General features: G+C 49.7%; 1 protein-coding gene across 1 annotated transcript in view; it reads right to left on the bottom strand.

The window, feature by feature from the left end:
• Window positions 1-192: 192 nt before the first annotated feature.
• Window positions 193-27,974, bottom strand: part of LOC116946284 (BTB/POZ domain-containing protein KCTD5) — a 75,451-nt gene continuing 47,669 nt past the window's right edge. Inside the window, exons 2-6 of the mRNA XM_032961335.2 lie at window positions 25,604-25,712; window positions 22,425-22,513; window positions 15,776-15,871; window positions 13,206-13,328; window positions 193-10,939 (exon numbers count right to left, since the gene is read on the bottom strand). Of these exons, the coding sequence (XP_032817226.2) occupies window positions 10,907-10,939; window positions 13,206-13,328; window positions 15,776-15,871; window positions 22,425-22,513; window positions 25,604-25,712 (450 nt within the window). The 3' untranslated portion in view covers window positions 193-10,906. The remainder of the gene's footprint in view (window positions 10,940-13,205; window positions 13,329-15,775; window positions 15,872-22,424; window positions 22,514-25,603; window positions 25,713-27,974) is intronic.

The raw sequence follows: 27,974 nt of genomic DNA, 5'->3' as shown, positions 1-27,974 counted from the left end.
CACGGTCTTGTTTTGTTTGTAAAAAGTGGTATACCCCGCGGGTTATATGCGGGAAAGTACGGTAACCACACACGGGTGCAGTTATATATAAATCAGTTTCTTTGTTTTTATCTGAAATGTCATTCAAACATTTCGAAATACTTTTACCTTTTTCATATATATATAAATAAACACAAACAGTGACGGGGTGAAAAAGTTATTATAATCATTTAATCAAAGAAATGTTAAATACTACGTGTATAAAACAAAACCACAACGCTCGTGAGAAGTGTCAAAACAGGTTTGTAATAGAGCACTCATTTAGCGGATACTCGTATTTGTGTCGCACCACCACAAACGAGATGGACAGACACCGCGAAAACCTTGCCTCGGTATTCCTGTCACCCCGCTGGACAGCAAAGGGGCACGCCGCGTCACGCAGAGGAGCTGCGGTGCAGCGTTTACCGTCGCTGTCCAAGAGCTTTAAGGGCTCAACACAACTAGAGTGGGTAAATGTCATCGCGGTAATACAGCGTCACGATAACAACAAAAAGTCAAGTTTGACATGCGTCGCTGTGTTCCACGTTATCAACACGCGCGCTGGTGTATTCATCCACACACGGCATGCACGTGTAGGCATAAAATAACTTGGAGTGCTCGGACAGTCGCCGGCTTTCGAGATTACAGGAAAAGGCAACCCCCCTTTATTTGAAAGATGAGGCTTCTGTGATCTTGATTTACAAAAAAATCATAATTACAGTTCTAAAGCACCTTTTATGAATGCCTCAAAGTGCCCTTATAGTAACTCACATAAAAGATCCGTAAGATGGAAGTTATACGCTTGCCAGCTGGAGATAACGAGCATTGGCATACACCATCCCAAGCACACTTAGAAACGAAGCTAAACAACAGCCAGAATCCTATGAGGACATCGAGTGGAGACATGAGTGATAGCAAATCGAAGGCTAACACTGTTTTTATTGATTTCGAGCCATCTGGTTTCATCAGTGGCTCCAAGTTCCACTGGACTAAACACGAACCGTGTTTGTCAGTAAGCCAGTGTGGGCAGCGATGATCCCTGGCTTCTTCTAATAGTAAAGCCACATTTAACAAACACGCACACGTAGGCATGTCTTTGTGATCCCAGTTCCAAGTAAAAAATAAAACTTCACTCGAAACCAATTTCAAACCAAATAGTTTTTATTAAGTGGACCAAAGTGCAATTGGTCCACTGGAATTGCCTGCTCACGCCCCTACTGCTGACGGAAGAGCCGAACCGTGGCAGCTTGATAGCAACTTCTAAGCAAGTGTATTAGCCTACTCATGAATGTATAAATATAAATTAAAATGAACAAAATTAAATGTAAAGCAAATATATGCCCCATTGCTGGTCAATCGGTAATGGCATGTGTGGCTTTGTGGCTCCACGGGGTTCGAGGTTGCTTCATGCATACGTTATGATTGCGCAACTTTTTGTTACATTATTGAAAAAAGGAAAACTACATTGCATGTTACAAATAACTTTTTTTTTGCATTTAAGAATGCCTTTCCCTTTGGGTGAATATGATTTCTGAATGTTTAGCTTTCATCATTATCATCAATCTGTCCAGAGAACACCTGCCTTGTCTTGGGCATTCTCTGGCGAGTTAAGACCATCAGGACTCGCGAACCGTGGCCTCCATCGTACAATGTGTCCCTCTTACCCTCACTCTGCGTGCCACACTTGTGACGGGTAGACACTACCCGTGACGACAGCTGGACCTTACAATTCCAGAAATATAGTTGTGGTTTGCATGCGTACATACATGCATGAATAAAATCGTTGGTGCGCATGCAGATGGAATAAATAAGCGTCTTTCACCATATGTTGAGGAGACATTCCCACACCTTCTCTGGTCCCGGTCTGAATGTTTACAATTGCCCCGTTCTGCGCGTCTGATTTGGACTTCCTCAAGGATCTCGTTTACATGTTATAACTGCGACACACCTCCTGAACACACCCACTCGTGCAACTCGCCCTCAAAGCAAGACCGATTGTGTCACTTGTAAAAAGTCCGGTCAAGTCCGTGGACTCTGGCTTGAACGCAATGGCTTCGGCATCAACGTTGTTTCACATACACCGTGTGTTGACGTCCCTTAGCATTACGGTATGACCTTAATGTCTTAATAAAAATAATTACCATTGTTGATTTAATGTTACACCAAGGATGAGCAAATGCATGCCTGTACACAATAAAAACACAATCCAGAGTTGTTTTTTGGGTTTGATCATGTAAATGTGCCGTTAAACTCGCTGCCACGCGACACAGCCAATTAGCAAGGGGTTTGTCACGTAAACAAAACGTGCCAATTCGCTACGAGTACAGCACACACCGGTTGTGTTGGGAGAGTAACCCCACGACAACATTTACAATTGGAGTACCGTGACGTTTGGTCAGCAACTACAACAACCACCAACACCACCAGCCGCATCAGGCGCCAGCCAGAATCGTAGAGAAATCCTACAACCCACAAAACCTCTCGAGTGGATAAAATTTCTTGCGAAAGCCTACGTCGTGAAACTGACAACAAAAACACGCCGAATGTTTTCTTTAAAAATGTTAAACGACGGCAAACTAATTTTAATCGACATACGAATTGACACAATGTGAATTGGGTCTTCACCAATGAAGATCGTCGTGCACCTACGGATGACATTTGAAGGGTTTTTGCACTCTTAAGCTTGAAACTTATTTCTTCACGATATCGACAGCCGGTCACATTCCCCCCCAAAAAATATCGGACTATTAAAAAACAAGCACGTGTAATTCAATGGCTTATTTCGGAACAATAAGAACCAGAAATTCTTTGAGTTTTTAGCCTAACAGTAATTTCCAGAAATCGTGGACAATTGGAGGTAACACGTGCCACGCAACGTTACTTCTCCGTGGACGCCGGTCTGAAGACTCGTGGTGAAAGTCGCAGATGGTGGCAGATCATTGGAGGATCATGGGCACGGTTAATGGGAGTTTCGCCGAAACCTATACAGCTCACACCGAGAGTAGGATTCGCGGGTAACAGCATCACGGATACTAGGATTTCTCCTGGATCTTTTAAGAGCCTGGGCAAGGTCACCGACTCACATCCACTGTACAACATGGAACCCGTTGGCTGGTGTTGCCAAATGTGTAAAGACATGCAAATTTTGGCCCAAATTTACGGAGAAAAATATGATTAAATTAGCTACTTAATGATTATATTATGAATTATTATTACACTGCGTTTACCCAGCAAAGCCTCACTGACATTTTTCAAGACGGTCCTGTCACAGTTTTTGCAGGAGAGGTGGCGGGAAGTGGGGGAGGCAACGTTGCTGTGAATAATTTGCGGTGTCAATTTTAATTCTGGATCATAACACCGGCCGTCTGGAACGCTCTCCCTTCCGATATTAGGAAGCCCACAGGGAGCTATGCGCTCTCAAATAATCGAGATAGAAACCTCACTTCTTTAGAATTGCTTTTGTTTGTGTTTAGTGTTGTTGTCCTTACCCCGCACCTCTGATTAGCGCGGTTGGCTATGTGCGACGCGAAAGAAGTTCAACATCACACAAGGCTGCCAACGGGGGCCCGCACGGCGTCTCTGGCGTTTCTCTCTCTCTCTCCGCACCGTGTTATTCCGCTGCCCATCACCGTGAGTGCAATGCCCGCACTCAGAGACACGGCGCTCCCCCCACCCCATAGCGGAATAACAATCCGGTAAGAGCACGCCACACTAAATAATAATAGTAATAATTTTGATTTAAAGCTTTCGTGACTGCAGGGATTCATATTCTTGGTTCTTTCGGTAAAGTCACGTATTGTTTTATATTTTTATTATTTTATTGTTTCCCTTCTACGTGACTTTACCGAAAGAACCAAAAATATAATAGTAATAATCTTACGGTGTATAATTTTTTTTTATCTGGACCACAACACCAGCCGCACACGACAAACGGATTTGCCTCTTTTCGAACGACGTCGTGGGACTTTTTTCTTGATTAACGTCCGCTCCGAAGCAGACAGGGTGAGTTTTATCGGTGAATAACCCCCCACCACCCCCGGCAAGTATGAACCAGGGCCGAGGTGGTGGCCTACCGGAGCCTCCTGCAAACCCGGGGCGAGCGCCCCTCCGCTGGGCTGTGTCGCCACCCCCGAAAACATTGATAAAGTGATTAACTTTATTTTTAGCCGGTGTAAGTTTTTTTGTTTGTCGAATATATACACATGTATAAATGTGCCTTAGTTTGGTAATACATGCTTTGTTAACGCAATACGCGTTCACATCGTTCGGTTAAGAGTATACACGAATACGGCCACATGCGTACACACACACGCATGCACACATGCATGGGCAAGGTCAATACGTATGTAACGTGGTTAAGGGAGTGTGCGTAACATGATTCGTGACTGTGTGCGGATAGCCATGCGGTGAATATTCTCCAAATAAACAGCTGATGCTGCTGAAAGCCAACTGGATTACGACCTCGGTCAGATTTGAAATCTGACTGCACCCCCCCCCACCCCCTATTTACATCCAACGATGTGATTCACGGGGCATTGTGGGAGACACTCAGATTCTACATCGTCTCATTTGTTACACGAAGCACTAACGTTCAGATTTAACAAAAAAACATGACATCTTTTTCACGTTCTGCAGGATTAATGAACGGGACCTTTCTTACCAGTATCAACATATGAGAATAGGTTTTACCCTCTGGCAATAAGACAGGATTCCTTGCAAGAGATATCTGTTTGGTGTTTGAACATCTTCTTATAACCTATTCTTATAGGATTAATCAATGTTGGAATCCCGTGGAGTTAATGGAGTCGCAGGGGCGAGCCCCACTGCATTCCGTGACACAATCAGGACGCAGGGAGACTCGTTCGATTCCCGCAGTGATGTTTTTAATGCCATGTCCTTCGGCGACGCGCGAGGGGGGTTTGGCCTTGCCCGAGTGGTCGCGCCTTTCTCTGCGCTCGTGAGAGAACGGCGCTCCGTACAAAGCGAGCGGAGATCCGAGTTGCTTTCGTGAATACTGCCGCCGCCGCCACCCATCGTCGGTGGCTCCAGTTGGGTTCTTGGGTGCAATAATTTGGCCACAGGAGGGCGCCACCACCCTGCGAGTCGCGGAGACGAAGCCTGGCCGACAAAGCCAGCGACGGGACGTGTCTCGAGATGAAACACGTCCCGATGGGGTCCCGAGAGAGGAGACCCGACACCTCTCCACAGGGGCCCGAGACCCCGTTACTGCCGAGTCCCCGTTGCCGCCGAGACCCCGTTACCACCGAGTCCCCGTTACCACAGAGTCCCTTCTTGCCGCGTCAGCTAACTTCACATTTTTGCCCAAGTGAGTGGCTAGGAGATATTAAATACTTTGCCTGGCATACAGGTCCGTACATTCGAACTCAACCCTGACGCCTGCTGTATTATTTGGTGTCTGCATGTTCTCTTTCGCGTGGTAGTGTGGGCCTTACCTGGTAAAAAATATATAGTTTGATGTTTTTAGTTGAAGTTAAATGCATGAATCGTTTTTTTTCTGTTGTTGGATGTCGATTTTGCTTGCGGTCCAGATAATTGTGAACTGTGGAGAATTGAACGGACGTTGTTTACACGGGCCAATCCTAATGACGTTAATGTTTTAAAACAGTACAAACTATTATAAGATACAATACTTTATTTTACGAATTTAAAACTTTGCCAAAATGCGGCCCCATTGTAGACTTCCTAGAACTGAACAGGCAGAGAAAGCACAGAACAGAGGCGCCCCACACTCTTGAGGGCATGGGTCACAAGAGTCAGCTGGGCTGCTATAGAGGCGCACCAGGCAGGGCTGGGCTGATGGACAGCATGGGCCCCTCTCTCAAACCCTCTATCCCTCAGGGTGGAGACGAACGGCAGAGTAGAACACAAACGTTTCAGGTTGCTGTCCCAGCAAAAAAAAAACTGCTCTGTTGGAGAATATTTTCCACAGCATGGCATCGAATACACATTCCTTATATATACACACACCGAAGCATGTTGATCAAGGTTGACCAACTCTACAAATGTGGAAAGATGCGTGGCAAAAATCAATTAAAACATTTTCCCCTCCCCGTGTAAATTGTTGATAACAGTCTTGATTTGAACCTTTCGTGACTGCAGGAATCCATACTCTCTGGTTATTTCGGTAAAGTCACGTAGATCGTGACTTAACCGAAAGAACCAGAGTGTTGATATCAGCATGGTGAATGTTAAAGTGGGGCCCCGCAATCTAGCATCGTGCGACGAACAACCTTCACGTCCAAGAGATATAACCGTTTGTGTTTCTTAACGCCACCCGAGTTTTGCAAGTTTTACATCATCGCTCTAAGACGCGAAGAGGCGGCCATCGCACATGCGACGCCGGGTTCTGTCGGCGGAGAGTGGTGGTGCAGCGGTTAGCGCACCGCGCTGTGAACCAGGCGACCAGAGTTCGATTCCCGCTCAGGGACACCGGTGACGATTACCTGAACCGGTCCTGGGCCTCCCCTAGGTCGACTCCGCGTCTCATGTGTACCCCTGGTGCGACGTGGAAACATCGCCACTGGGGAGACAAAGGCGGCCGGGCGTGGTGCTGGCCACCCACCCCCTCGTGTGCCATGCCGGCCTTCATAGCTGCTGCTCGCTAACAGCACTTTCCCCAACAATCTGTTCAAAGGCTATACGGGGATCTTTGGAGGTGGTGGGGACAACGCTCACAACCGAGTACATGTTACAGCACAGTTTTACCTCTAAAGCAATGGAAAGGCTTGATGCCACAACATACATATCACCATCATCATTATTATTATTGAAACATTTATAAGTACTTTCATTGTCAAATTCGGAGTGGGTAAATAAGTATCCAGTGGAAGAAATGTAACTATATTTGACCTTCACGCGCACACTGCAGAACGAAGCTCCCGTTCAGAGGGTACATGTGAATTTAATTTGCCGTGAAATTTCGGCGCTTTGTTGACTTCGCGTTCCGAGTAGGAACGCGAAGGACAGCGTCAGGAAGCCGCCGCTCCATGCGACGATTGCCGCAGGGTCCAAGGAACGAGCAACGCGTCCCGTCGACGCTCAGAGGGGAAAACTCCGGAGCGTTCACCGAACGCCACCGCCACTATAAAACGTTCGGCGGCGGTAATTCTCCTCTAAAATCCATCTCGCAAACCACCGATGGCGCAACCCGCTACACAGCGGCGTTAGGCGTGGGGTTGAAGACCCAGAATGCCGCGATGCTAAGGACGTACACAGCTCTACAAGGCAAGGACCATACAACAAAAACACCACGCCAACTCCGGTCAGTCATCCTCACAGAGGTGCGGCTTTTGGCCGGCCGTCGAACAAAGACAGGTAACTGCATCGTGCGGGGAGCTTTCAGATGGTTCTCGTGGCCATCTGGAACGCTCTTCCAATTATTACAAAGCCCACTCGGATCTATGCACTTTGAAATCTATATTGAAGACTAATATCTTTAGAACTGCTTTTTGTGTTTAGTGTTGTTGTCCTTCCCCCACACCACCGATTAGCACGGTTGGCGACGTGCGACGCGAAAGAAGTCCAACATCACACAAGGCTGCCAATGGGGGGCCCGCACGGCGTCTCTGGCGTTACTCCCTCTCTCTCCGCACCGTGTTATTCCGCTGCCCGTCACCGTGAGTGCATTGCCCTCCCTGCCCCCCTTGACGCGCCCTCAGAGACACAACACTCTCCCACGCAAATGCAAGCCGCTCCCCCCCATAGCAAAATAACTGAAACTGAAAAAGATAATCACACATTTCATGGCCAAATAACAATACGGTAAGAGCACACCACACTGAATAGTAAAAGCGAAACACGTCTAAGCTGTCACTGCACTTGCGTTAAATTACACGATCGACATTCATGTTATGGGGGCCGTATAAATGGTGCGATTACTCTTTAAAGTCTACACGGATGGTTGTGTACTCAGCCACGGGCTGAGCCAAGTCGAGGCTTTTTCATTCTTGGCACGGCTCCCCATCGGAAGCCGCCCAAACACAGCTGGGCGGGCTCAGCAATTGACGGAGCGCCTCTTTGTAAGCAGTCGCCGCACGACACGTGGCGGTGCTGCCAGGACGTCGCGCGGTACCCGGTGGCGCGCCGTGCTGTGTCTGGCTGAATTGCTCGGCTGAACTTCCGCAGTGCCCGTTTCTGGAGATTTGTAAGCATCAGGGAGGTGGCGGTGGCGGAGGGGAGCGGGTTATATTACAGGTAGCACTGTCCATGTGAAGGAGACGAGTGTTGGTTCCATCGCTCGCTTACCCCACTACAACCGTCGCCATCACCACCACACTTTTTCCACTGCAATATAATTTCCATCGGATCCACGCACATCAACACCGATCACTCTCCAGTTCCAGCCGTCGCTAAAATTCAAAACAAACGAAGCCGAAGACTTTCGAAACCAACCCAAGCCCAGGAACAAACAAGACCGCCGCCACTTATCTGTACCGTTACAACAAAAACAATAAGGTGACAAGGAAAAGGCACGACTCGGATGACACAAACAGGAAGGCGGTGGAGGGGAAGCTGCAAGGCACCCAGCAGACACCCCACACACACCCCAAAGACAAATATCCCCCGTGTAGCCTTAACAGACTGTATTGGCAAGTGCTGTTAGCGAGCACCTATAAAGGCAGACACGGCACACGAGGGGGTGGGTGGCCAACACCACGCCGGCCGCCTTTGTTTCCCCAGCGGCGATGGTTACACCGCACCAGGTAATCATTTGAGGCTGAGTCGACCTAGGGGAGGCCCAGGACCGGTTCAGATAATCGTCATTGGCGTTGGCCGTGAGCGGGAATCGAACTCAGTTCGCCAGGTTCATAGTGCAGCGCGCTAACCGCTACACTACTGCTCCCCACACGGGTCGGCTAACAGGTCTACGGCGAGCCAACATCGGCACCCCCCCCACAGACACACCGCCCCCCTCACTCACAACCCTTCGCTTCTGTAGCCCTCAAAACAATTTCAGACGGCGGCAGATGGAGTCTACCCGGTTAAGCCGTTTCAAACTCCGCAAAGCCTTGCGTCAAAATGTTAAAATAAATCGGTTCCTGAGCACTTTTTGAGTCGGATACAAACGGGCTGTCGGGACTTTGTCGTGTGGCTGTGTGGCGTGGGCTCACAGGGGGAAGGCACGGCATCTACAGCTGCCCCCACTCAACCCCACGCTGCCATGGCGAGTGAGAGCAGAGAGCGAGACCTACTCTGAGCAACGAGCGCTCTGCATAGAGGTGCTGGGCGGACAGCAGCTCCGTGGCTCGATCCCTCGGTGCGGCCGAGTGAACAGAATCCCAACGGGAGGCCGAGTGAACAGAATCCCAACGGGAGGCTGCAAACTCAATGCGTTGGGGCCCAGCCCAGCCCGGACGTTGTCACCCCGGTTGCCAGATGCCCCTGGCGGTCTAGAACACAACCAGCTCGCGCGCCCAGGACGGGGGTGGCGATTGATCTACAACGGCAGCAGCGAAGCCAGACAGATGATGAAGAAGTTTTTACTCCACAAATGTCACACCGGTGCAACCAACGCACGAGGAACGGGCAACTTCGCGAGACGCGATCCCGAGAAGAATAAAAAATGACACAAGAGTAGTTTACACGTTTTTGTTGTAAGTGCTTAACGATGACGATGATGAACAAGCAGCAATTTTCCCACACTGCTTTTTTAATTTCCTAAATCGCCTCTGTACATTACCTCATTTGCATACTTTCTGCTGCGGACATCAGCCCTTTGTTTTCCCTCAGATCAGAATTAATTAGCCTGCGCGGTGTCTTGACGGGAATACGTGCCGGGAAAATGACGCGATAAGTCCCTCTATGTACAGGAAAGGGGGTGGTGGTATTGTGTTCTGCCGACCGAGATAACTTCAAAACACCATTGTGCAGACGCACAGCAGCACCTAGGAGCGAGCAGAATCGGTGCATGCGAGTTGAATACACAAACACCAGAGTTCAAAAAGTGCGCCCACAAAATCGCGAGCGTATATATGGCACTGCTGCTCACCAAAAATTAACAGTCTTCTGCAGTCTTCTGCTTGTTGTATTGATTCCTTTGTTTCCGTTCTTTTTGATGTTGTTGTCGTCGTTGCAGAAACAACGTTCGGCGGGCGGGCGGGGGGCAGATTCGCGAACCAACCGCGATTCCAGCGTAAGGAAATCGGCCGCGGAGAGAGAGCGTTTGGGGGCCGACTGGTACACACGTTGCATATTTTTGTTTCCGAAGCAGAGCATTACAAAAAATTTCATACGGAGGCTTCTTTACAGTTGCAACAAAAATAAAAAAAAGCCTTTTCAACGAATATAAACGCGCTTCAACAATTTAAACAATCGGCTCCCACAGTGTAAACAAAAAAAAAACTTTTTTTTTGCCAAGGCAGTGAGCGGGGTGGAGAATAACGGAGAAAATAAACTTCCCTCTAGCCGGGCGTGCAAGGAGGTTTGCCGTGGGGTCCTTCACCGTCTCAATCGATTGCAAGAGCAAAATTACGATCACAGGGGGGAAGATCCGCCAGCTCCACAGTCAAGCAACCCCCCCCCCCCCCCGCAGCCCACGCATCACACCGCCGCCAAAAGTGCTTCCGAGAGCCGCGTGCGCATCACCGGGCAGGGGCTACGGGCATATGCATTTCGCGACGTGGGAATTCGACGACGGGAAACAAACATTGTACTCGCGCGCGTGTGTGCGTGCGGTGAAAAAAACCAAGACCCCATATAGAAGATACGACTTGTGCGGTAGAGGGGGGGGAAGTGAGCGGAGGGGGGGGGGGGGGAAGTGAGCTGTGGGGGGGGGGGCCTCCATCTGGTGCATGCCTTGCGGTCGGGGGGAGGCAGAAGCGGCCACGGGCTGTACATGTCCGGGGACGGCTCCGCCGTGACTCGGGACTCACAGCCTCCGCGAGCCGCGCTCCAGCAGCATCTGTGCAGACACCACAACACAGCAGCAGCAGCAGCACAGTGCCACTTTGTTACTCCGCTGGTGTGCCCAGTAGGGCCTCGCCGAGTCTCAACTCTTATTTTCTATGAGGATCCTGCCAAGCTTTAGCAGTCAGGGGCGATGCTGCCGAGGTAACTGATGATAGACTTTTTGGGGTAAGTGCTGTTTGCGGGCGGCACTTATGAAAGCCAGCACAGCACACGAGGGGGTGGGTTGCCAGCACACCCCCCAAGCACCCCCCCGCGCCCGCCCCCTCTAACCACCACTCCGCACCCCCTAACCACCCCCCCCGCGGCCGCACCCCCCAACCACCCGCCGGCGGCCACCCCCCCAACCACCCCTCGGCACCCCCTGATCCGTGGATCAAAAAATCGTTTGAGACACGGCCGGCGTCTGGGAACAGAGCGGTTGACGTGAACACTGTCGCAAGAGGTCACGTTTGGTTGCAAACGGACCTTCGCCGACTGTGCGTGACGAATGAATGTCCTGTGCTCTTTGCCCGTGTGTTTCGTCATGTGGGGGAGGGGGGGGGGGATGCTAAATAATTGTTGAAAGCACTGGGGGTTCTTCGGCCGTGTGGTAGGTGTTAACATTTGATTTTTATTACTTTATTACAATTTGTATTTCTCCCATTAAAAAACAAAATGTTCTTCAAGAGTGGAACATTTTTGGGGCTGAAACATAGCTCAATGAGTGAGTCAATGGGAGAACGACGATCGTTTGACGAGGTTTTCGCTTACCGAGCAACATTTTCGCGGAACGTATGTCACTCCTTCTGCGAGACGTGAACCGGTATTTTATATTTGCCGGCATTTCGTGCGTGTTGCCGTTTTCACAACTCCTTCTGCGGCACGCTCGGTGTTTTGCATGCTTGCTGATTGCGTCACCATTGTAACTCGGCCGCGCTATATGCCGTTTTGTCATTTCCGGAACCCATGTCGCCCTTGCAAATGAGACTCCTCCTCCTCTTCTACTCCGCATAGCCTTACGTTCTCACCTGGGTTAAAACACAACATCAACTTGAAACTTCTCAACCCCAACGCAATGCAATCTTCTCCCCCATAAGTGGGGCGGGCTCGGGGGAGGGGTCACTCGGGCCCCCTCGGCCGCCTTCCCCCCCCCCCCCCAACTGCCACCTGCGTGCTACTGCCGCTATCCCTGGCGCCGTTACAGCCCCAGGGAAGAGATTCCCGCGCGGGAGTCTCTGTCTCTCGTGCCTAAGGGCTTTACAACAATTGTAAAATTGTACGCAAGATGATGGTGGTTGATATAAAGAGTGGGGGTCGTTATTAAACGTGGTGGTGTAGCTGTGGTGATGGTTAGGACAGGTGGGAGAGGTTAATGAGGGATGGGGGTAGTGATAGGAGTTAGGATTGGGATAGTGATTGGGGTAGGGGTAGTAATAAGAGGTAGTGATAAGTGTTGAGGTATTGATAGAGGTAGGAGCTGGGGTATGGGTAGTGACAGGGGTAGTGATAGAGGAGTATTGATACGGGTAGCGGTAGTAATAGGGGCAGTGATAGGGGTTGGGGTAGTAACAAAGGGGTTGTGATAGGGGTAGTAACAGGGGTAGGGTAGGCCTTGTCGTAGCTCGGGGGCAGGGAGTAGCAGTAGCAGCAGGATGATGATGATGCTGGGCTAGAGGAGAAGAGATGGGGGTTGTTTTAAGGGAGGAACAAAAGTAGGTTAGTGAAGGCGATTGTTGATTTCTCACAGCTTCGCGTTCATAACAGCTCTCGTTTTTAACGGCTCACTTGCATTGTTGGTTTTCCCGTCTCGTTCGCAGGCGAGTGGAGCGGTGCGAGGGGGGGGAAGCCAGTAAGAGAAGTGAGGCGACCTGCAGAGTGACTGTGAGTGAACTCGGTGTGGCGGACGACAGACCAAACGGTCGGTGTCCGGTCGACCCAAAGCCCTCGACAACAATGGTGGAGCAATCAACGAGCGAAGTTCACTGGGATAGTAACCACGGCGGCAGCGATAGAAGAGCGACGAGCTGGCGACTGGCCGCCAGTGAGCGACTGGATCATCAATCGGCCCGAAAGCTTCACGCTGCGCTCCGCTCCAGATGAGAGAGCAGCAGCAGGCTTCAGGCTCCAGCCAGAACCCCCGCTTGGTGCAACAGCAGTGAAAGATTTTTCGGAATTGAGAACGAAGGGGCCATGGAATAGGGAAATAGAGTGAGTGCCTTGCCGAACCGGCTGACGACGGGCCGGGAGACGACGGACCGGGAGATACACACCGGCCTCACCTCGCTGCTCGCTGTGCTGTACTGGGGGCCACTGTCCTCCCACTTGACCTCGCGGGACACGATGAGCAGGAACTCGGCCTGCTGGCTGCTGCCGTAGCCATACGGCGCCCCAATGCTGATGAGCTGCAACGAGGGCGCGGTTAAGGATATATAGATGTGTGTGTGTGACGTTAAGCAGTGACAATCGAGCACGTTTGGGGCGAGCCGCGACGTTCTTCTAAGCGCACGGCGCTAAGAGGGGGGGGAAGGGGCTGCGCGTTTGGGAGATGCGGCCCTGCAGCGGTTTTCACCGGAGCGAGCGGTGGCGATGTTGCTGTGTGCACGTAACTCCAACAAAGGGGCACCGCTCTAGCTTGGAGATGTTAACTCCGCCGCCTGGTATGTAGGAGGTCAGAGGTTTGCCTGCTGTATATTTGGAGTTTGCATGGCTCTCTCTCTTTCTCCCCATGGTCGAGTGGATTTTTTTCCAGGTACTCCGGTTTTTCCTCACCACGTTTAGAATCGAGGTCACACGTTTCGAGTTATTTGGCTGCAATAAATATCCACGTGATAAGCCCACCTCGTTGAGCTATCATTTGTGATGGCCAGGTCACTTCTAAAAAAGGGCTACACAGTTCAGTGGGGGCCTTACACCAGGCAAAATAAAATAAAAATTGGCAACTTTGCGACCGTGACGCTGGCACCACAATGGGCCTAACTCTTACAAAAGGACGTTCCAGAAGGGGGGTGGGGGGAAATCTATATACGTCCACCGCGTATTTGGAAGCTCGACGCGTGCCCTCGGCAGTAGTAAAACCAGGGGGGCATGCACCCCGCCGCCGGATCCGAACCCACAAACCTCTGCAAACAAAATAAGTTCTACATATATACAAAAGACGTTCCACATACAGTGAGGGAAAAAAGTATTTGATCCCCTGCTGATATTGTACGTTTGCCCACTGACAAAGAAATGATCAGTCTGTAATTTTAATGGTAGGTTTATTTGAACAGTGAGAGACAGAATAACAACAAAAAAATCCAGAAAAACACATGTCAAAAATGTTATAAATTGATTTGCATTTTAATGAGGGAAATAAGTATTTGACCCCTCTGCAAAACATGACTTAGTACTTGGTGGCAAAACCCTTGTTGGCAATCACAGAGGTCAGACGTTTCTTGTAGTTGGCCACCAGGTTTGCACACATCTCAGGAGGGATTTTGTCCTACTCCTCTTTGCAGATCTTCTCCAAGTCATTAAGGTTTCGAGGCTGACGTTTGGCAACTCGAACCTTCAGCTCCCTCCAAAGATTTTCTATGGGATTAAGGTCTGGAGACTGGCTAGGCCACTCCAGGACCTTACTGTGCTTCTTCTTGAGCCACTCCTTTGTTGCCTTGGCCATGTGTTTTGGGTCATTGTCATGCTGGAATACCCATCCACGACCCATTTTCAGTACCCTGGCTGAGGGAACGAGGTTCTCACCCAAGATTTGACGGTACATGGCCCCGTCCATCGTCCCTTTGATGCGGTGAAATTGTCCTGTCCCCTTAGCAGAAAAACACCCCCAAAGCATAATGTTTCTACCTCCATGTTTGACGGTGGGGATGGTGTTCTTGGGGTCAAAGGCAGCATTCCTCCTCCTCCAAACACGGCGAGTTGAGTTGATGCCAAAGAGCTCCATTTTGGTTTCATCTGACCACAACACTTTCACCCAGTTGTCCTCTGAATCATTCAGATGTTCATTGGCAAACATCAGACGGGCATGTATATGTGCTTTCTTGAGCAGGGGGACCTTGCGGGCGCTGCAGGATTTCAGTCCTTCATGGCGTAGTGTTAGCAATTGTTTTCTTGGTGACTATGGTCCCAGCTGCCTTGAGATTATTGACAAGATCCTCCCGTGTAGTTCTGGGCTGATTGCTCACCGTTCTCATGATCATTGCAACCCCACGAGGTGAGATCTTGCATGGAGCCCCAGGCCGAGGGAGATTGAGTTCTTTTGTGTTTCTTCCATTTGCGAATAATCGCACCAATTATTGTCACCTTCTCACCAAGCTGCTTGGCAATGGTCTTGTAGCCCATTCCAGCCTTGTGTAGGTCTACAATCTTGTCCCTGACATCCTTGGAGAGCTCTTTGGTCTTGGCCATGGTGGAGAGTTTGGAATCTGATTGATTGATTGCTTCTGTGGACAGTTGTCTTTTATACAGTTAACAAGCTGAGATTAGGAGCACTCCCTTTTAAGAGTGTGCTCCTAATCTCAGCTCGTTACCTGTATAAAAGACACCTGGGAGCCAGAAATCTCTGATTGAGAGGGGGTCCAATACTTATTTCCCTCATTAAAATGCAAATCAATTTATAACATTTTTGACATGCGTTTTTCTGGATTTTGTTGTTGTTATTCTGTGTCTGTTCAAATAAAACTGCCATTAAAATTATAGACTGATCATTTATTTGTCAGTGGGCAAATGCACAAAATCAGCAGGGGATCAAATCCTTTTTTCCCTCGCTGTACATACATACAAATAAAAGGAGTTCAACATACACATGTGTACAAACCCCTAGGTTGCTCTACTGGGGAGTGTCGTCGTCTCTCACCTGCTCAAACTTCCAGCCGTCTGACATGGTGGAGACCATCTGCGTGAGCTCCTCCTCCTTGCACTGCAACACGCGGTAGATGTGCTTCACGCAGCCCTGGGGCGACACGTGGATACGGGGCGGGGGGAGCGCGTCGTACGTTCACTTGGCGCTGTCCTTCGCCCGCACCTCCGATTACACTCACACACAGACTCACACAGTCGCATAGACTACTCAGACAGACACACAAACTCAGTCACATCGACTACTCGGACTGAGACGCAGACTCACACAGTCACATAGACTACTCAGACGGAGACACAGACTTGCACAGTCACAGACTACTCAGACTGAGACACAGACTCACACAGTCACATAAACTACTCGGACTGAGACACAGACTCGCACAGTCACAGACTACTCAGACTCAGACACAGACTCACATAGTCACATAGACTACTCAGACTGAGACACAAACTCGCACAGTCACAGACTACTCAGACTGAGACACAGACTCACACAGTCACATAGTCTACTCAGACTGAGACACAGACTCACACAGTCACATAGACTACTCAGACTGAGACGGACTCACACAGTCACATAGACTACTCAGACTGAGACGGACTCACACAGTCACATAAACTACTCAGACTGAGACACAGACTCACACAGTCACATAGACTACTCAGACTGAGACGCAGACTCACAAAGTCACATAGACTACTCAGACTGAGACACAGACTCGCACAGTCACATAGACTACTCAGACGGAGACACAGACTCACACAGTCACAGACTACTCAGACTGAGACACAGACTCGCACAGTCACAGACTACTCAGACTGAGACACAGACTCGCACAGTCACATAGACTACTCAGACTGAGACACAGACTCGCACAGTCACATAGACTACTCAGACTGAGACACAGACTCACACAGTCACATAGACTACTCAGACTGAGACACAGACTCGCACAGTCACAGACTACTCAGAATGAGACACAGACTCACACAGTCACAGACTACTCAGACTGAGACACAGACTCACACAGTCACAGACTACTCAGACTGAGACACAGACTCACACAGTCACATAGTCTACTCAGACTGAGACAGACTCACACAGTCACATAGACTACTCAGACTGAGACACAGACTCACACAGTCACATAGACTACTCAGACTGAGACGGACTCACACAGTCACATAGACTACTCAGACTGAGACGGACTCACACAGTCACATAGACTACTCAGACTGAGACGGACGCACACAGTCACAGACTACTCAGACTGAGACACAGACTCGCACAGTCACATAGACTACTCAGACTGAGACAGACTCACACAGTCACATAGACTACTCAGACTGAGACGGACTCACACAGTCACATAGACTACTCAGACTGAGACGGACTCACACAGTCACATAGACTACTCAGACTGAGACGGACTCGCACAGTAACATAGACTACTCAGACTGAGACACAGACTCACACAGTCACATAGACTACTCAGACTGAGACAGACTCACACAGTCACATAGACTACTCAGACTGAGACGGACTCACACAGTCACATAGACTACTCAGACTGAGACGGACTCACACAGTCACATAGACTACTCAGACTGAGACAGAGTCGCACAGTCACATAGACTACTCAGACTGAGACACAGACTCGCACAGTCACATAGACTACTCAGTCTGAGACACGGACTTGCACAGTCACAGACTACTCAGAATGAGACACAGACTCACACAGTCACATAGACTACTCAGACTGAGACACAGACTCACACAGTCACATAGACTACTCAGACTGAGACGGACTCACACAGTCACATAGACTACTCAGACTGAGACAGACTCACACAGTCACATAGACTACTCAGACGGAGACACAGACTTGCATAGTCACATAGACTACTCAGACTGAGACACAGACTCACACAGTCACATAGACTACTCAGACGGAGACACAGACTTGCACAGTCACAGACTACTCAGACTGAGACACAGACTCACACAGTCACATAGACTACTCAGACTGAGACACAGACTCGCACAGTCACAGACTACTCAGAATGAGACACAGACTCACACAGTCACAGACTACTCAGACTGAGACACAGACTCACACAGTCACAGACTACTCAGACTGAGACACAGACTCACACAGTCACATAGTCTACTCAGACTGAGACAGACTCACACAGTCACATAGACTACTCAGACTGAGACACAGACTCACACAGTCACATAGACTACTCAGACTGAGACGGACTCACACAGTCACATAGACTACTCAGACTGAGACGGACTCACACAGTCACATAGACTACTCAGACTGAGACGGACGCACACAGTCACAGACTACTCAGACTGAGACACAGACTCGCACAGTCACATAGACTACTCAGACTGAGACAGACTCACACAGTCACATAGACTACTCAGACTGAGACGGACTCACACAGTCACATAGACTACTCAGACTGAGACGGACTCACACAGTCACATAGACTACTCAGACTGAGACGGACTCGCACAGTAACATAGACTACTCAGACTGAGACACAGACTCACACAGTCACATAGACTACTCAGACTGAGACAGACTCACACAGTCACATAGACTACTCAGACTGAGACGGACTCACACAGTCACATAGACTACTCAGACTGAGACGGACTCACACAGTCACATAGACTACTCAGACTGAGACAGAGTCGCACAGTCACATAGACTACTCAGACTGAGACACAGACTCGCACAGTCACATAGACTACTCAGTCTGAGACACGGACTTGCACAGTCACAGACTACTCAGAATGAGACACAGACTCACACAGTCACATAGACTACTCAGACTGAGACACAGACTCACACAGTCACATAGACTACTCAGACTGAGACGGACTCACACAGTCACATAGACTACTCAGACTGAGACAGACTCACACAGTCACATAGACTACTCAGACGGAGACACAGACTTGCATAGTCACATAGACTACTCAGACTGAGACACAGACTCACACAGTCACATAGACTACTCAGACGGAGACACAGACTTGCACAGTCACAGACTACTCAGACTGAGACACAGACTCACACAGTCACATAGACTACTCAGACTGAGACACAGACTTGCACAGTCACAGACTACTTAGAATAAGACAGACTCACACAGTCACATAGACTACTCAGACTGAGACAGACTTGCACAGTCACATAGACTACTCAGACTGAGACACAGACTCACACAGTCACATAGACTACTCAGACTGGACACAGACTCACACAGTCACATAGACTACTCAGACTGAGACAGACTCACACAGTCACATATACTACTCAGATGGACACAAACTCAGTCACATAGAACTCAAACAGAGACCCATAGTTTGTTCTGTCCTTCGCCCCCGCCCCCCCCCCAATTAACATGGTTGGGCTATATAAGGCGGTGCGCGAAAGAAGTTCAACAAACAGTGTACATACATAGACTCACACTGAGACCCAACGGCTCACCCCTAGACTACTCGTATCAAGACCCATAGACTACTCATATTGAGACCCATAGACTCACACAGAGACCAACAGACTACTCATATCGAGACCTGTAGACTCACACAGACCCACAAAAAACCCCTAGACGACTCGTATCAAAGACCCATAGACTACTCATATCGAGACTCGTAGACTCACACATAGACCCACAGACATACCCCTAGACAACTCGTATTAAAGACCCACTCACAGAGACCCATAGACTACTCATCGAGACCCAAAGACACACACACGTACTTACAGGCTCGAGCCCACGCCGCTTGTTAATATGTTAATGTCCCAAGCACATGGACGCCCATCGCCTCCACACTGCGTGTCCCATGCTGTCCCCTCCCATCTGAGTCATAGTTTGACGATGCCAAGCTGTTGAATCGTGAGAACTCGACTCGGCAGTTGTGTTTGACTCGACACAACCTCGTCTATTTACATGGTAGTGCTGCTATAATCACAATCAATCTACTTTTCATTGCTCTATGTTACTTGTCTGGCTTTGTCGATTTTAATTGGGTGCCTTCGCGACGAATACTGTAACATTAATTTTTCACTCCCTGGAGGTCTCTCACCCTGGCCACGCAAAATTATAGCCACGTAATGTGGCTCACAGCACCAACGTGACCCGCTCAGCCGGACCTTCGCTTCTACTGGAAACCCAATGTGTACACGCCACGATGGCCTACCCCAACCAAACTAAACTATTTTTTATTTTACCAGGTCAGGCCCACTGAGCTATACAGCTCTTTTTCAGACGCGAGCTGGTCATCAAAAATGGTAACAGCTCAACGAAGCGGATTATTGTCACGTGGAAATGTATAGGAGTCAAATACTTTAAATGTGTGATGTTGATTCTAAATGGGGAGGGAAAAACCGGAAGGCCCGGAGAAAAATCCACGTGACCACGGGGAGAGAGAGAGACGCCAACTTCAAATATACAGCAGGCATCAGGGTCGGGATCGAGCACCACGACCTCCCATATACCAGGTGAGGTAGTTAACATCACCACCGCAGCGTCCCAATAACCACGGACACCAAGAGCATGCGGGATCGGATTGTTGCCCCCCCGTCACTAAAAGCACGGTGAACAATAGTCACTCACATAGCCTTTGCTCGAATAGACATCGCACCGGTGTAACTGGATTTCTAATTGACAAAAATTTGCGAGCGGGTGACCATTATATAAAAGCAGCAGCACAGAGGCTCGTGGTAAAGGTGAACGTGGAAGGGCCACGTACAGACAACCCTGAATATTGTTTCCCTTTCTCGTGAAATCGGAAAGTTATGTTAAAAGGAGTCTGCACAACTCTTGCCGTGTCTGCGTCCGACTGCGAGGTTCTGAAACAGCGGCCCTGGGGGGAGAAGCGTTTACGGATAAACGCAGGCGAGCGAATGTACTCCCCCCTCGGGGCTAGAAGGCAGCGAGTGATATCCGCGTTCTTCTTCATCTAAGAAGGTATATTTGGCGAGCAATAAACAAAGTCGGATTGATGGCGACAGACACTCCAAATCCTCAGCTCCCCTACGGGCACGACTGCAATGCACCCCCCCCCCCCCCTCGTGGCGTTTGGTCGACACGCTTTGAAATGTCGCACAGCCTCAAATGGGGCACATGGGGAGAGAGTGCCAGATTCCCTCCCTCCTCCTCGTCAGCGTGGAGGCAAAGAGCCACTTTTAGCAACACGGTGATAAACTGCACAAAAATATCTGGTCACCATCCTCCCTCCCTCCCTCCTTTTCCACCCTCCCACACCCCACCACCTTTCATCTGTGGCTCGTGAATATGCCACAAACTTCATTTTATTTGGGCAACACAAGTTTGGTAAACACAAGTGTAGTCTTAACCCTCGCATATGCACTAGGAAATCACCAGACAGAAGCAAGCTGCTGTTCGCCACAAGACCGCCTTTCTAAACACAGCGCGGAGGAAAAAAAAGCAAGACAATTCCCACGAGATCTCGTCCAAACAAAGCCAAGCAGACGTTTGCTTACAATAGCCCACGACGCTATAAACACGCGCGCACACAAAACTATTCGTACGTTGGCAGCCACACACACGTGCACGCGCCGATAACTGCAAATAGTAAAACGGCGAGTAATTTATCTCGCCCAAACCGCAACAAAAAATATTTTCATCTGGTGATCTGTCCACTGCTGGATGAGCCCTCCGCACGTCATCGCCCTCGCATTCTTGCTCTGTCAACCACAACACATGTCACTCCTGCACAGGAGCCGACCTCACCGCGCCACCCCTCTGCAATGGTTTGGGCTTCTCCTGTCATGCTTCCTCCTTTGGCTGCCATTGCTTCACTGATCTCGATGCAGGAAAGTGAGCGATAACAAACTCGCCGACATATCCCCGATCGATCGCAAATGTTCCCCATGATCCGATTGCGTTAACTGTCTCGAGTCATCCCGACTAAATTCACACCCCCAACATCTCCCGGACTCAGGAAATCACATCCAGCAGAATTCAAACTCATTCCTACCAAAAAAACAATAAAAGGTTTTACCCTTTCTGGCAGTAAAACAGGTGTTAAGATGTTCAAACACAAAATAGAAACCTTTTTAAAGGATTCATGTCTGTATTAACCACACGTACTTGTGGTGGACATGCAAACAAACATGCTGTGATAAAACCTATTCCTATGTTTTCATACTTTCATAGTGGCAAAAAGGTCCCATTTCATACTTACCGGTTTAAAAAAGAACAGGATTCGAATCCTGCCTACAATCCACGGGGCGGGCGGTAAGACGGCCCGTCACAGAAGTTGGCGGTTCCAATCTGGCGGGCCGACCCTGGTCGATTACCACGGTTGTATTAAAATGTAAAGCACGTGGCTGCCGTCTGCTCCCCCCCCCTGCCGCCGGACGGCGACAAAGAGGCCACCGCGTGCTCCAAATTCGCCAAATTCGACCCCCGAAATGGACTCAAGCCGAGAGACTGCAGGGGCGCCGCGCAACGAGCAGAGCCTTGTGGCTACGCGCAGGAGGAAGGGAGGGAGCAGGAGGGAGGGGGGCAGGGAGCAGGAGGGGAGGGAGGGTTACAAACACGCCGACCTCTGAGCCGTTAAGGCCTCTGGAAGGGCATGAGCCACGCACCTGGGCCAACTTGTTCCTCTCCCGTATCTGCTCCTTCACAAGCAAGACTAGCGACGCCACGTTGTAGAACTCCGCCTCCACCAGAACGCCTGCGGGGCAGCCAACAACAACAACTATAATGACTACAACAACAACGATGACAACTACAACAACGACGACAACAACGACAACAACAGGGACAACGACAACCATCGTTCACCACTCAGTGGCGGTAACGTCACCATGGCGCTTGTGCCATGGAGGCTACTTGAAGTGCTGTGAAGCGTTAGAGGCTACGTGAAGTGTTAGAGGCTACTTGAAGTGCTGTGAAGCGTTAGAAGCTACGTGAAGCGTTAAGAGGGCTACCGCTGGCAGGTCACAGAAACAAAACCGGGTGACTGTGGGTTGACTGACTGAGATGACTGGAGCAAACAACACATCAGCCGCAACACCGCCCAGCCACACCCTCAGCAACAGCAGCAACAACAAACTACAACGACCATTTACTGCACTTGTTAATTTCGTTTCATTCTTTTCGCGCAAGGCGAGCAGGAAGGTGCCGTGTCACGGACGCGTCCTGCGACGCGTCCTGCGACGATTTTGCAGCAGGGGGCGATGTCGCTCTCCATGCGAACCCGTGAGATTAATTTGCGTGTCGTTTTTAGAATTTTTCACATGTGGACCGTGGCGTCGGCACACAAAGGCCTCCCTCTTTTCGATTGACCCTGGGGGGATCTTCCAAGTCCACTGCAAAAGCAGACGGCACATAGCGTTGCACGGTTAATGCACGCACGCACGCGCGCAGTATTAGTAACCGGGGCATCCTTCCGGGTTTGAACTGCAAACCTCTGCAGCCGTGAGCATGAGGAGCGTGCTCCGTGGGTCCTGCCCCACACGACTCGCGAAGTGAGAGAGCGTCCCGCATCCGTGCAGAGTGTAACATCATCAAAACAAAGGACAACCTAAGGTTAGGGGGACAACGGGCGAGGTGAGGAGTGAGGGAGGCCCTGAGTGCCTTGACGGTTGGCGGAGTTGTGAGGGCAGTCAGGTCTTGTGGCAGGCCATGGATTATGTACACGTGATGATTATATATATTTTAGTGTGTCTATTAACCCTTTCCCATTCCGGAAGAAAAACAAAAAGTGAAAAAACTTTATCGGTGCCGAGGCTCCCACAAGGCCACGCGGGGGAAGGTGTGCGGCAGAGTTTTGGCGCCGGCTATCGTAGAGTGTGGCGGTACGTCTTTAAAAACAATGGCGCGACGATGGCTCTCTAAATAAAATTAACGCAGAGCCGCTCACGCGTTCCGAGATTCAGCGATTAACGAGACACCACCACGCCCTGCGACTTGCAGATGTCTCGGAATGGGAAAAGGGTGAATTGGCAGCTGGATAGGGCCCACAACCTGGTTCCACCTGACAACCTGGTTTCAGCAGGGGGTGCGGCTGCCTGAATGAGAGTCTAGGATCTGAGTGGTTGCAGCTTGCACACTGTGCTCAACTAAAACTATTTAAACTTTTTATTTTATTTTACTTGGTAATGCCCCACTGAGATATCTAGTTCTCTTTTGAGAAGCGACCTGGCCCCAATGAAGATTTGACTTCCGTAAAAATGTCCGCGAAATAAAAAGTTGGAAATTGTATTTATTTAACGACCTGCTCCTCCGACCTGTCCCAGTGGTGAGCACAGACACAAGGTGGACAGGCTTACAGGGTACAGATCTGTTTAACACGTAGTAGTAGGCTTTCGAGACCATTATTATCCATAATCGAGGTTTGCCGGGTAAGATCGCGTAAATATGAATTTGTCGTTAAACCCGCTACCACCCGACACACAATTTGAGGTTTGTCACGTAAACAAACAGGCTAATTCGTTACTAGTTCACACCAGTTGTGTGTTGGAGAGTGAACCCACGACAACATTTACAATTCACGAGTACCGTGACGTTTCGCCAGTAATTACAACAACAACCAGCATCATCGGGCGACAGCCAGAGTTGTGGAGAAATCCTCCTGTTTTGGTCTTAAATAAAGATGGGGGTAATAAATGTAACGTCGTAGCTGTGAGCCAATCAGGTGTGAAGACCAGAAGGGGTGGGGGGTTAATGCAATCATTTAAATTACAGTAGATATCCATTGTTGTCTGGGCACAGATCTCTTGGTGTGACGTCTACCGATGCAAGGTAGTGGCACTGCTGCCATCGCCGCACCTCGGCCTTGCACGCTCTGACGCCGATTGGAAAATAGTCGAGGGGAGAAAAAACAATGGACAGGAAAATGTCGTTGTTGGCAAATGAGCGCGACGAAGCCAAATGAGTATCAGCAACACACCGCTTTTGAAAATGTTGTCTTTGCACCGATAAAGAGGCGATAACGCTCATTTGGAAATTTCAGACTGGAAGACATTGCAATTATTATTTTTCGATTTAAAGCTTTCGTGACTGCAATGATTCATCTTCTTTGGTTCTTTTATCAATTTATTATTTTATTCTCATTCTACGTGACTTTACCGAAAGAACCAAAGAAGATGAATTATTATTTTGTTGAAATAAGATATTTTACTTGGATAGTCCCTTCTATTGTTTTATGAAGGTATCCATTAAATATAAATTATATAAAAATTATTAATAATTTACCTCCAGTTCACACAAGTTAACAATCTCTACCAAAATAAAACTAAACCATTTTTAATTTTACCAGGGTAAGGCCCACTGAGCTATGTAGCTCTTTTTCAGAAGCAACCTGGCTATCACAGAAGACAGCTCTACGAAGTGGCTTATCACGTGGACATTTACAGCAGCAGCCAAATACTCTAAACACGTGATGCTGATTCTAAATCTTAAGGGAAAAACCGGAGAAAAATCCACGCGACCACGGGGAGAGACACCGCAAACTCCACATACACAGCAGGCGCCAGGGGTCGGGGGATTGAACCCATGACCTCCTGCATACCAGACAAGGGAGTTAACATCTCCTAGACACCGTGGCACCCTTGAAATTTCCACCCCTTTGCTCTGAGGCCCGAGAGGGGAGATGATCGGAGTGTGGCAGTGGTGGAGCGAGCAGAGCCGAAAAAGATCATCGAGTGAGCGCGTCAGCACGTGAGCGTGAGAGCGCGTCAGCACGTGAATGCGTGAGCACGTTAGCGCGTTAGCACGTGAGCGTGTGAACGCGTCAGCGACGACGATCGTGACGGCTCACCCTCCTCCGTGAGGTGCTTGTTGAGGATGAGCTTCCCGTGCCGCAGGTAGTTGAGGATGGTGCTGAAGTAGGCCGGGTCTCGGTCGAGCAGGAACGCTCCGGTCTCATCCTGTGTGTGCACAGCAGCAGAGGCAGACCGTCAGCTGCCGTCTCTGTGTGCGAGTGTGTGTGAGTGCGTGCGTGCGAGTGGGGAGTGGTGTAGTGGTTAGCGCGCTGCGCTACGAACCCGGTGACCCAAGTTCAATTCCTGCTCATGGCCAACACCAGTGACGATTATCTATTCAGTGACGATTATCTAAACTGGTCCTGGGCCTTCCCTAGGTCGACTCAAATGAGTACCTGGTATGGTGTGTAAACATCGCCACTCAGGAGACAAAGGCGGCCAGGCATGGTGCTGGCCACCCACCCCCTCGTGTGCCGTGCCGGCCTTCATAGGTGCTCGCTAACAGCACTTGCCCCAACTGTCTGTCCAAGGCTACACGGGAGATATTTGTCTTTATGCAGTGGTGGAACCAAAGTGACAGGAAGGCGATCTCCCCACCCTTGAGACCCCGAATCTCAGTACGTATGTATGTTTAACTTATTTTCGCACCATACGTAGCTAACTGTGATAACTGGAGGTGCTGTATTGTAAATCTGTCGTCGTGCGATTATGAACACTGCGACCCGACTAGCGTCGCCTCAACCCCCACGCCGCAGACAGCTTCGTCGTCCATCCTATCTCGTTATCCATTGCCTCTCAGCCTTCGCCTCTGCCCTCTACCACCCTGTTAATCGCTTCGATTAACAAATATATTCGTCGTCATCGTCGCACCTTTCAGGAACGCATTCCCGATGTAAACCGGGATATTGCTGGATATTGATATATTTTTTATGTTTACTAGTGGGTAGAATGGAGAGCGAGACTTAAGAGGCAACACGTTTATTAAAACAATAATTACCTTAACACGAATGGGAAAAGGCCCCTTCCACCCGATACTCTACAGAGGTATATCCTTCGGCTAACGCGCCCTAACACTGGGGAGGTTAACTTCGACCCGACCCTGGCTGGGGTCCGAGTCCCGTTTTCGGGCTCCTCTTCAGGGTGACGGCTTCGGGTCTTCAAGTATACAACAGCAGCCGGAGCCGTTCAGGGGTCCGGCTAATATAGTCAGTCCCGGCTCTCTCCGCCCCTAGCCACGCCCTCCTTCTCGCACCTTCGAGAAGGACCTGGGCTGTGGGCACGTCATCCCCCCAGCCCCCTCTTGGGGGTCCATACCTCCGGTCACGAGCCGCCCTGGGTTCAACCTGAATGCTTCGGCCCAGCTCGACCCGAGCACTCTTCCGCCCCCTGTCGTCCTGGAGCTGACACTACATTCGGGGAGCAGTGGCATCACCCAGTCATGTCACTACACCACTATTAATATTAATGCAAAGGCCCTATTTAGAAAGATAGAAATTTCAGGAACGCCGACCCCTGGTACGTTTCTAGATTCCGTCAACGTCCATTCTCCATCACGATCCGACGAGGAGCAACACATCAGCTCTACGGTTCAATTCTGGGTACGCTTACAACACGCACGTAAAAAAACACGCAACGCACAGCGATTCACAGCTGGCCCACGTAGCAACCATTATCTTAACGCTCAACAACAAAACGAGACAGAAAGCTTTGTGTTACAGCCGCTCATGTAAACATTCATCTTGCGACTTATTCGACATCACGAGAACCGATTTTGAGCGCAGCACCACCACGGGAAAATAAAAAATTATTGGGTGCTTTATTTATTTATGCAGCGTACTACCGCCAGTGCATACCGCCAAATGCGTTTGCATGTGCCCCACACCTTCTGGCAGTGTAGGCAAACTTCAGTGGGACCGCGAGGAGAGCCACAGACCTCATGGAAAAGGGGGGCACACACACTTGAGGACACGGGATGCAAGTGTTCATTTCTGCCGACTGTAAACACATTTGAATGTCCTTGGCTTGCCTCAACGAAGGGTCCGCGCGCTTCACAGCACAGCCGTGCATCGCCGGTGAAAACCAGATTTCAGCATGGCGTGCCGCAAGGGCGATACACAAGCAAGTACGTTGAACTTCTTTCGCACTGCACGCGGCCAACCGTGCTAATCGGTGATACAACCGACTCGAAGGACTACAGGCCCCCCACGCGCGTTAGCCTTTTCGTACACGCGCACACACGTTAATTATTCACGAAGATTCGGAGAATTACATTGTTGAGCACAGAAAATGGTATTGGCCAAACATCCCAAACGCTGAAAGAATACCTCCACATTACTCAGTAACAAGTCACTTTTTAGTGACTTGCTTACCACCTTTCCTATACTATGCACTCCTATTGTTTTTTGTATCGTTTGTTGTAGTAACTTT

The sequence above is a fragment of the Petromyzon marinus genome, chromosome 26, assembly GCF_048934315.1.
Source record: "Petromyzon marinus isolate PM22_M1 ecotype Great Lakes invasive population chromosome 26, UKy_Petmar_22M1.pri1.0, whole genome shotgun sequence".
In the NCBI taxonomy this organism is placed as follows: Eukaryota; Metazoa; Chordata; class Hyperoartia; order Petromyzontiformes; family Petromyzontidae; genus Petromyzon; species Petromyzon marinus.
The sequence above is the reverse complement of the archived record's forward strand: the minus strand, read 5'-3'. Positions and strand labels throughout refer to the sequence as shown.